Source organism: Gadus chalcogrammus, chromosome 12 (genome assembly GCF_026213295.1).
Source record: "Gadus chalcogrammus isolate NIFS_2021 chromosome 12, NIFS_Gcha_1.0, whole genome shotgun sequence".
Lineage (NCBI taxonomy): Eukaryota > Metazoa > Chordata > Actinopteri > Gadiformes > Gadidae > Gadus > Gadus chalcogrammus.
This window is the reverse complement of record NC_079423.1, coordinates 17,457,268-17,467,937: the sequence shown is the minus strand read 5'-3', so window position 1 is coordinate 17,467,937 and position 10,670 is coordinate 17,457,268. Positions and strand designations below refer to the sequence as shown.

General features: G+C 46.2%; 1 protein-coding gene across 2 annotated transcripts in view; it reads left to right on the top strand.

Annotated features, from left to right (window-relative positions):
- The first annotated feature begins 495 nt into the window (after window positions 1-495).
- Window positions 496-10,670, top strand: part of ryk (receptor like tyrosine kinase) — a 45,518-nt gene continuing 35,343 nt past the window's right edge. For both annotated transcript variants that reach the window (XM_056603607.1, XM_056603605.1), the window contains exon 1: window positions 496-1,231. In XM_056603607.1, coding sequence (XP_056459582.1) covers window positions 1,018-1,231 — 214 coding nt within the window. In that variant the 5' untranslated portion in view covers window positions 496-1,017. The remainder of the gene's footprint in view (window positions 1,232-10,670) is intronic.

The following is a 10,670-nucleotide window of genomic DNA, read 5'->3' as shown; positions in this document are numbered from 1 at the left end:
TTTTTTTTAGCAGAGCTCAAAATGCAAGACTGCATTTTGATTCTGGGGTAACATGCCAAAGCTGAATTTGCCTCTCTAAACAAATAAGCCTTCTCCTAGTCTCTTATTTGCATTAATTCAAATCCATCGTTTCTCAAAGCAGTATTTAAAGTTACCGTTATGTGTTTTATTCATCGTCATTCATTCGTTTTTAATTAACTTTGAGACTGAAATACTATCAAAGCATTTGAGTCACTTTATGTTAATGACTATATGTGAATGAACATTATCGATATCTCGCTGTTTATTGCTTCCTATATATTTCATATTTGTGTTGCCATCCTTTGGCCACTATTTTTGTGTTTCAAATTGTAGGACTACTTATATTACCTTTTGAACAACTTGAGCAGAGCACCTTTAATTAAACAATTTCCCTGGGGTTTAATAAATTAGCATGAATCTGGATCTGGTTCCGAATCAAACGAACCCGCGCTTCTTCAGACCCTGTCGTAAGAGCATGAGCGCATGCGCCGCAGCCCTCTCTCTCCCACAGACCGAAAAGTGGGACAGCGGGGAAGGAAGGAACCGTGGAAGGGGAATACTGGTTCCACTAGCGCCATAACTTTTTTGAGGCGCTTTTATCGTGTTTACTCGTACAAGTATGAAACTTTACCGGACCTCAACATCTGGTGGGTGTGATTAAAAGCGCTGGGATTTAATTAAACACTGGAAAACCCGAGGACGCCCGACCGCGGCCGATCACCCCAGTCTGGTTATCATAGTTAGCTGGTTGCTAGCTGCGCATCGCGAGAACACCGCCGCCGAGTACCATAGACAGCTGTGGATCTCGCGCGAACACCCATTAAAAGGTTCGTGAGTCTCTGGATAAAAAGTACGGTTTTTATACGTTATTAAGTCCAGAGTAATGTTGCCTCCCGGGGTTACCTTTAGATACGGATGAGAAGGGGTTAGTTTCAGGCGGGGACCACGGAGAGAAACACAAAAACTGCATGCCAGACAACAACGAGCACCACCGCTATGTTGGGGTCGAGTCCCGGGTGTGAGCCCCGGATCCCGGGGCTTCGGGCCTGGCCTCACTGGGTGCTGTGGAGGCTGGGGGGACTCCTGTGTCTCCTCGGCCTGGAGGGGGCCTTCTGCCTCGCCGGCCCCGGCAGCTCTCCCCCGGCCGTCAGCAACAACAACGAGGGGGTCAACGTCTACATGAGCCTGGAGGAGGTGAAGAAGTTTCTGGGTAAGTTTTGTGTTTTTTGTTTCACATTACTTTTTGATCCCGAGGCTGTCTCTGTCACGACTTCCCAGCTCAAGCAAGACATTACAAAACATTAAAGTGTAAAAATACCAAACACCAATGTAATATAAGGTAATGGAAATATAGACAAGGTGTAGACAAGGTGTGTGTATTTTCATACACACGCTTGCATGTTATGATTGTGTACAATAAACATGAACATTATTCATGTTCTTGGTTATTGTATGCAGGAACGACTGGAAGGAAAGTACACCTGGGTGTTTATGTAGTGTTGAATGGGTTTGAAACCAGTTGATGTGTTTGAGACGTGAATGTCAATGTGATGGCTGTCGTCTAATGGGTTATCAGGTTCTGTAGCGTCTTGCAGATGGGTTATTGTCTTTAAGATGACAACTGTCGTCAATACTTGCAGTCGCTTTGCATATTTACTTGCATATAGACGTATTATACCAGCCTAATGCAATGTGAGTGAGACATCGTTTGTATTTTGAGGCAGTATATCTTGGTACAGCATGTATTGGGTCAAGATCTGTGCCCCTCTTCATCAAAAGAAGACTGCTTACTGTTGCCCAGGTGCGCGTCTTTTACTGGCAGTGGCCAGGGATAATTGCACGTCGGGGTTACTGCAGAAATAAAGGCACGCTGGACTTAGTGGTCGGATGAATCATGTAGAGCAGGTGGGGTCCAGTCTATGTTGGCCTGATCGCTACACCTGCAGGGAAAATGACAATAAATACATCCTCAGGAAACACTGTCCTCTTATTATTCAATGATTCATGATTGGGTAGACGGAAGGTTGCTAGTTTGTATGCAGTCAAGGTTTCCCTGAGCAAGACACCTAACCCTAACTTCTTCAGACGAGCAGGCTGTGTGGGAATTGTGGTAAATCGCTTTTGATAAAAGCGTCTGCTAAATGCCCTGAATGTAAAATGAGTGGATACCTGTTGCCCGATGACTGTTACCACAAAAAAGGATCAACCCTCTTCATTGCATTTGATTCAGTTTCATTTATGTCGGGGCATTTTCATCCCGATCCTAAAGTGAAAGGATAGGATTCCTTGGGGATGAGAGATGTAATCGATCGTAGGATAATCCTAGACAGGGTTTAACGACTGTGATGGGATTAGGAGGATGAGGTTTATTTAATATCTCGCCAAAGTCTAGATGCTGTCTCTTCAAGCCGTTTAAGGGTTTATCGCGGTAACCTGAACCTATTTACTCGATCGCAGCTAAACAGTTCCTGTCTGTGTTTTTATGGTTGAATCGTCTGCTGCAGAAGACAGAGGAAAGCCTACAACATGCAACAATTCGTATCCACGAAAGCAGAATGAATCATCCACTGGGACTATTTACCAGTACAGCGTTCCTTCTCCGCTTGTAGCTTGGCCTAAAAAAGACTGACGCCTTCAACGGTCATTGTGATAATAACAGATCTGTTGGCCTTGGCCTGTCTCTGGTGTCTCATATTTTACCACGGCCTCTGGTACCTGGAGAAACCTCCATTAAACCATTCCACACTAATCCCCCCTGAACACTTTGCCCAGTGGTTCATTTTCCAAGCACTCTGTCATGGTGACACAGAGAACGCTTGAGGAATTGGGAGTCCTGATGCTTCAAGGATTTAGGGGCGGTGGAGAGGCAAAACTAGATGGCATGCTTTTAGTTTGGTTAACCCTGCTAATATCCCCATGCTTTTATTTTGAAACGGTCTCCTAGTGTTTCACAGAGGTGCTGGGGAGAAGGAGATGGTTCATTGTTTTTATCAGAGTTGTTAATGTTAGGTTAGCTTTAATTGTGTGGGAGGCACTGTTGGAAGCTAGTTATTAACAACGTGAGCACCATGGCACAGTCTAATGAAGGGGGGAGAAGTTTAGATTACAGTGGAGAGGGAGGGAGAAAGGGAGAGAGGGAGAGAGGGAGAGCTAGCTTCACACATTAGCTACTTTGATAAACACAGCCCAGCTTGAGTCTCTCTACAAGTGAAGCGAGGGTAGTTGTCAAAGTCTTTCCGTCCCGTTAACTGTTGCTGAAGCGTATCTGCTGTCTCTTCGGTGTATGTAACTAATGCAAATGTTTGGTATTTTTTAACCACGGTAAAATTATAGTTTTATTAATGAGTTTGGATAATGCATGGTCTAAATCTGGCCTGCAGAGATGGATCGTTGGATTGACGAATGGGTGCAGCCCTGATGCACTCCGCCTCAGCTCTACTCTCTGTCATGTTTAGCTGAGGCCCTTGAATAAGACAAATAGGAACCCATCAGTGTTAGTGCCCTGGATCCCCTGTTGGGTCAACAAGAGCTTCCTGTGAGGGAGAGAGGGTCTCCCTCCTCTTCAGATAGGGCTGTTTGGGGAGATGTCCGCCATTCCTCAGCCGGAATCCTGGGTTAGATCGACATTTGTTTTCCCTCTTCGCTTCCCCTTCCCCTCTGTCTGTCTGTCTGTCTGTCTGTCTGTCTGTCTGTCTGTCTCTCTCTCTCTCTCCCTCCCTCCCTCCCTCCCTCCCTCTCGACCTGTCTTCCTGGGTCTCTACCTTTTTCTCTTTATCTTCTTTGTCGTCTCCCTGCCTCCTCTCTGTGTTGCCCCTCCCTTTATCCCTCTTACTGCCCCCTCTCTCTCCTACCCCCTATCTCTCTACCTCCTCTATCTTAGTATCTCCACCGTCTCCGTCTCTCGCTCTCCCCCCACCTCCCTCCCCCTTCCTCTCTTGGGCGTCTATAGTTGTGTGATCTCTTCTGCAGATCTCAGTCCGTTTGTTTTCTACAGGATGAGCGGAACAAGGTTCTGGATAACTGGATAACCTGGCTGGTCTCCCTGGTTCTTTAACCAATCCCACGCACTGTCCAGGGGCGGGCCTAGCGTTCCGACCAATCGGAACACGCACTTGGATGTGGCTCCCCTTCTTTATCATCACCTTGATGTTCTGGAGCTTTTATCTTAAAACAGCGCGTACTGAATTGAGATGCATGTCATTATGGAGCAGCTAGGGGTTATGGCTGCTTGGCTCAACCTCCATGTAGACAGTGGGCATCGGGGCTCGAACCATCTGTCTTTCGGACGAGAGTAGCGAGCCTTCTACACTATTCTACCCTCCTTGATCCTTCAAGTGTAAGGAGATCAATAGGTAATGTGATTACATGTACCTATGAATCTATCCGCCTATGGTCCAACCACAGACGTCTGACCTGGTCGATTCAGGTCGTTGAACTGAAACCCAGCAAAGCTTTCTGGCACCGGGCCATAACCACCCAGCACCCTCTACCTCGTATAAACATGGATGTGTTTCCAAAGGGTAGGGGCCTTTTACTGTGAAACGTCAAGTGTGCGTCCAGTCCCATGTTGAATGGTTATCCGTGATCTGGAAACGGCCCAGGGAGCACGCTGGAGTTTAGCGGCAGTCCACACGGGGTCTGACAGTTTGGTGCAAACCTTTCCTGAAGCGTTTTGATTTCATAACCTTAACGAACATGAGTCCCGCGGGACGGGAACGGGGAAGTGCACAGGAAGACCCTGGCGGTTCCTTATTTATAGATTTGTCTTTGGGTCAGGTACCGGCTGCCTCCATGATCGTTTCTACACGTGTGACTAATGGGAAGGGAGTTGTTCTCTCCGTAAATCCTCCGCAACGACATGAACGGTCGGCTAACCTCCCATCCTCCCCCATCATCGCCTGCATTCCTCCCCCCCCCCTCCCCCCCCCCCGCACCTCACCGGCAACCAATCAGTGGAGAGCCTGGCTGATGGTCCTGCTGAAACTGAATCATTATAACTTAATTTAATGTCTTAATGCGTTCCCCAAATGGCCCCTGACTGCATGAGGACACTAAAGCATGTCTCTGCTGAACAGTTTTATAAAACCCTGCTCTCTGTTTTGTTTTTTGACCATTCCACAAGTATAATATCATAATATACTCGATGATTTATAGATATCCGCTACATTGGACTTCACAGTTCAGGAAGTCCTTGTGTTTTTATATCTGAACGTTGGAATAGATTACCTGAAAATTGGCAATCTTATTTAGTCTTAAATGCCTTCTTGATTAAAGACACGAAGGCACCAATGACTGGTGATGTTATAGAGGAAGTCAGAGCCCAAAACAGAAACCTACAAATCCTTGTTTTAGACGCTTGCTCGTCAATGCACCCCAGAAAGGTGATTTGCAGTACCATATATTTCCCCAGGTGTGGAGCTATCTGCAAAGTTAGTACTTTTGCATTTAGTCAATCTTTTAATATGAAGTCTCCTCGCTGATTCCTTTCCCTCCATCGCTTCCCTCCCTCTCCTCTGAGCAGCCCCGCATCGGTGTGATCACTCAGCAGTGGACCGAGTGTGAATAACAGCCCGTAGGAAGTCTTCTGCATGGCCAAAACTAGGCTAGCCCTTCCTGATAATAGCCGGGTGTTGGAGCCAGGTTTTCCATGGAAGACCCAGCTGTGGGATGTTCTCCAGTCGTTCCGAGGGGAATATTCCCAGTCGGAGGAACACTGGAGGAAGTCTGTTCCCCGGCCTTCAATTGGTTGGTCACACTGCCTCTCCTCTCCCGCCATATTAGCAAATATCGGTGAGGCGGAATGAAAGTGAGTGCAGTGATTCCGCCGGTTTCCCACCAATAACCATTAAAAGCTATTTAAACTACATTAAAGCAATTTTAGTTTGCTTCAAAGAATGCCTTTGTGCCCCAATGCCCCTGGCAGCGCGCTGACCGCTGGCTGGGGGCTGACCGTGTGAGCACCGTATCAAACGCTCTGTATGTAATCTGACCATGGCCTATTCATGATGGATGTGGTTACCGTGGAGCTAGATGTGGAGTCATGAATGAAATGAAACAGCAATACAATCTCTGACTTTCATTTGTGAATTGTACGTAACCTTTTCAATGGCTTCTTGTTTTCAATATCTATATATCTGAGTCGAGAACGTTTGACCTTAAACAATCATGGGGACAAAGATGGTGACTTGTACCATCCCACAGTTTCAGATCGTGCACCCATACTGCGGCCCTCCTCTGTCAGCTGTCAGCCAATCAGAAGCCTGGAGACGATAACAAGCCAGAGAATGATTGACAGCTGTATTCATTTCCTTCATGCCTGATACCAAAGCGTCTGCAGTTGAATGGTGGGGTTTGGGTTAGAGGGGGGACACTGATGTCCCCTTTGTCCATAAGTGGCCATCTTGGAGGGAATGTATTATAGTCCGTTGCGGTCCTGTTTTATTCAGATCTGGTCTTTGTGTGTTTGTGACTGTGGTCTGGATCCTCGATGGGACTGGGGAGAGTGGTTTGTTGTTGAAGGCCAGGGTAAGACCAAGCTGGATAGTGTGTGTAGGAAACGGCAGATATGGCAGTGTTTGGGTACCTGATACACCCCAAAACAATTTCAAAACATGATCCTCCTTGAATTTCATCATGCTGGAGTCTGTGTTCACCTCCGCAATGCTGCTTCCAATGACGAGTTAGACAATGCACCCTTTCACCACCTCTGTTCAAACCATTTGAACTAATCCGGTCTCTGCGTAGCCCTGAGAACCCGGTCTGTAGTGTACACACACAGCCATATTCACGGGCTGCCATGTGAAAACAAGGCCCTAAATCCATGTCCGGGTGGCGTGCCGGGTCTTCTCAAGCACCCTGTGTTCCCCACCTCCACCCCAGACCCATCCGGACCCGGACGCTGAGGATGGCTCTGTTAGTCCAATAAAGCAAACGTTGTTTAGTGAGTGAACCCGGTCTTCCTGTCCACTGGTAACGCACCAGTAAACAACTGCTGGGGAACACTGCTCCTCATTGGGCGACGCGGACCGGGTCATCTGGGAACTGGACGGGGGTGGTGGCGTGCTGTTCCGATTCGCAGGCTGGCTCCCCTGGCCCAAGTGTTGTCAGTGTTTCCTTAAGCGAGATGCTGGACCCCTAACGGTTCCCAGTGGAGTGTGAGAGAATGTGAGCGTTGGCGCTCTTTGAGAGCAGTCACAGTGGCCACCAGAACAGCAGAGTGTAAATGCCGTCCATTCACCCTCTCCTGAGAAGATGCCCCTCCCCTGGTCTCTGCCTCGGGGCTGATCTGGGGTACGTAGTGGCTGGGTGATGCATGGCTTCTTTGAAGTACGTTAAAGAAAACCTCAAACACGGTGACGTTTTCTACTCATTGCTGAGGAATGTAATCCACCAAAAGCTCCAAAGCCAGGCTGTGTTTTCATCTCGGGCCGGAGCAGAACTGGTGTTTGGGAATTTTAAACGGGAAGGCTTGTAGGAAGGCCTGGTCGATTTCAGATTCTCCTCGCGTGACTGACTCCACCTCAGGAATTGTTTTGGTTTGTCGGAGGTTCCTCTCACTGTCCCATGCTGAACCCTGTAGTATCTGCCTCACACGGGTTCACTTTCCACTCCCAGGAACACTACAGAGAATTTCTCTCACCAAAGGATATCTCTCATAATCTTCCATTAATAACTGTCCACTCCAGTGTTTATCACTGGGTTTCACAGTGTTCAATTATACAAACTCCCGTTTCCTGGAATGGGCTTCGGAATGCTTATGCTATGACACATGCTATGCAGTCGGGTCGCCTATGCCAGACATTGCAATGTCACTCAGACCTGTGCTATGCTATTATCCTCTACTAATAACGCAGACCTATGCTACGCTAGATTAGAAAAAGTGTGCATTTAAACCATCTATTTTGTCTGGGTTTGTACCTTTTTTATGGACAAGATGGGGAAAACATCCCTAGCGCGTTGAGCCAGCCAGCTGCCATGTTGGTGGTATTTGTTTGATCAAGTACATCCATGGTACATCCCGCTTCTCTGTGTCTCGGTAGGGTTACATGTTCGGTGTTCCCCTGCTGTAACCCACGGCGACATGATAGACTGTGAGTCATTAGCCTCCCTCCATCCCTCCTCCCCCCCTCCCTTACATCTGGTCGGGTTTTCCCTCATGAACAAAGTCGCCCTCCCAGGTTAATGCAGACAATTATCTACCTAGTGAGGGGCCACAGCCGCCATCTATTGTGGCCTCCACCGTGGGGGCCCCTGGAGAGAGGTTGGGCCCCCGGGGCAGAACGAGGCCCCTGGAGTGCAAGGGTCCCCCATGAAAGAGGTAGGGGCATTTGGTGTAGACGTAGGGGCCCCTGGTTTAAAGGTAGGGGCCCTTGGTCTGTCGAGATAGGGGCCCCTGGTTTAAAGGTAGGGGCCCTTGGTCTGTCGAGATAGGGGCCCCTGGTTTAAAGGTAGGGGCCCTTGGTCTGGCGAGATAGGGGCCCCTGCTTTAAAGGTAGGGGCCCTTGGTCTGTCGAGATAGGGGCCCCTGGTTTAAAGGTAGGGGCCCTTGGTCTGTCGAGATAGGGGCCCCTGGTTTAAAGGTAGGGGCCCTTGGTCTGTCGAGATAGGGGCTCTTGGTTTAAAGTTAGGGGCCCTTGGTTAAGCCCTTCAGCCCTTGTTAAGGGCTGATTATGGTCCCACGTTGACGCAACGCAAGGGGGTTACGGACCTCCTTGCGGACCCTCCTTGCCTCCATCGCAAGGGCCTGACGTGCGCCTCCAAAAATTTTAACCTTCCTTGAGGGGTGGGAATCTCTTGGCACCTCACGATTCGATGCGATTCCGATTATGAGGTCAACGATTCGATTCTAAAGCGATTATCGATGCAACAATTCAATGCGTGATTTTCAAAAATATACATATACATCTGAGTTTGATTCTCAGTTTGCTAATCACTTCCTACTTTCGTGATGATCATTAAAGACATCAGCAGATGAATTAACTTATCTAATATTTTATTAGAGAAAGCTTTTTTCAAAAGTAGACTTTCTATGAACAATGCAATAATCAATGCAGCTTGCATTACAACACAATATGAAAGTATGTAAAAAAATAGGTTTCAGTTTTATTTTATTTCTAATCTTTCTTTTCTATGTCATTAAAGAAAAAGCTGCTCTTGAATTAGAAGGAGTTCTTGTGTCTGGCTGTGAGTTTGCGTGCATGCTTATGCGTAGGCTGAATCGCAATCGTGTCAAGACAAATCAGATTGGCCAATGCACACTGAAGATAAATTAAATAATTTTAAAATTACTAAAATGATCCCCCTCTGGTGAACAGAATGTTGCAGCAGGCGAACAAATATGATTTATTAATTTATCTGCATCGAGACGTTATCGTTCTAGAGAGATTCACGATGCATCGTAGAATCTATTATTTTTCCCACCCCTACTTCCTTCGAAGCGACGCAGCAGCGAGGGCTGTGATTGGTCCCCTTGCTAAAACCCGACGCAGAACCTCGACCGACAGGGAGAACACAGTCCGGTCTGTGTAGCACCTGGTGGCCCCTCCTACCTGGACATGGATACCTTTTTGTTCTGTGGCTGCAAAGCCTGCAACACGAGTCAGCGCTCACTGAATGTTTACCCTCTTATACTCATTATGTACTTTACTGAGGTATTGGATATTCACTATTGTACTCACACAATACACATTACCCCGTTATTAACTTGTTTATACTTTACTATAGAATACTAATTATACTCTTATGTTCTCCCTTATACCCTTTATTATATGCTTGATTATACACACTGCTGTTGAACTTTGTAATGCAATGATGTAATAATATAAATAATAATAATATATTTAATTTGTAGAGCACTTTACATTCAGAAATCTCAAAGTGCTAGAGTTTAAGAGAGAGAGAGAGAAAACAAATGGGTTGTTAAGTAATACATAAACAGTAAAAGCGATATTAGCAAAAGATACGTCTTAAGTTTTTTAAAAACAGCTATACAAGTACAATTAGCTGTACGATTAGTACAAGCCCATGTACTGTTTTATTCAAATATATTTTATACATTCTCCTCATTTCTTAATATACAATATATTATATTATTTTACTTGACTTGCTTTACTTTATACAATTATTCCAAGATATGTTCTACTCTATATTCTATACTCGTTTATAATTTAGTATATTAAACCATATGAATAATTTTTTGTATTTGCTGTAGTTTATTTGTGTGGAGGAGGTTGTAGTCGTATGCTGCCTGTGAGTAATCCAATCCTACTGCATTTAATCAGAACAAACCACTCTCTCCCAGCACATCACAATGGTTTCCAGGGTTGTGTTCGTGTCTCCAGATTAAACGATACTAAAGAAATAATCCTGTTTGACAACACAGCCCACATCAAATGGAAGTGGCGCTGTGAAACAACATGGTGTTTCTGTACTAGAAAGGCTATTTATATTCTTCTCTGATATGAGCCACTCCCCATGATAGAAACATGTTCCCTCTTCAGTCCTCCAGGCTTTGAAGTGAGGCTTTCTAATTATATGAGCACTCTACCGACTTAAGTGTCTTTTATTGTGAAGAGTAATAAAAGTGTGTGTGTGTGTGTGTGTGTGTGTGTGTGTGTGTGTGTGTGTGTGTGTGTGTGTGTGTGTGTGTG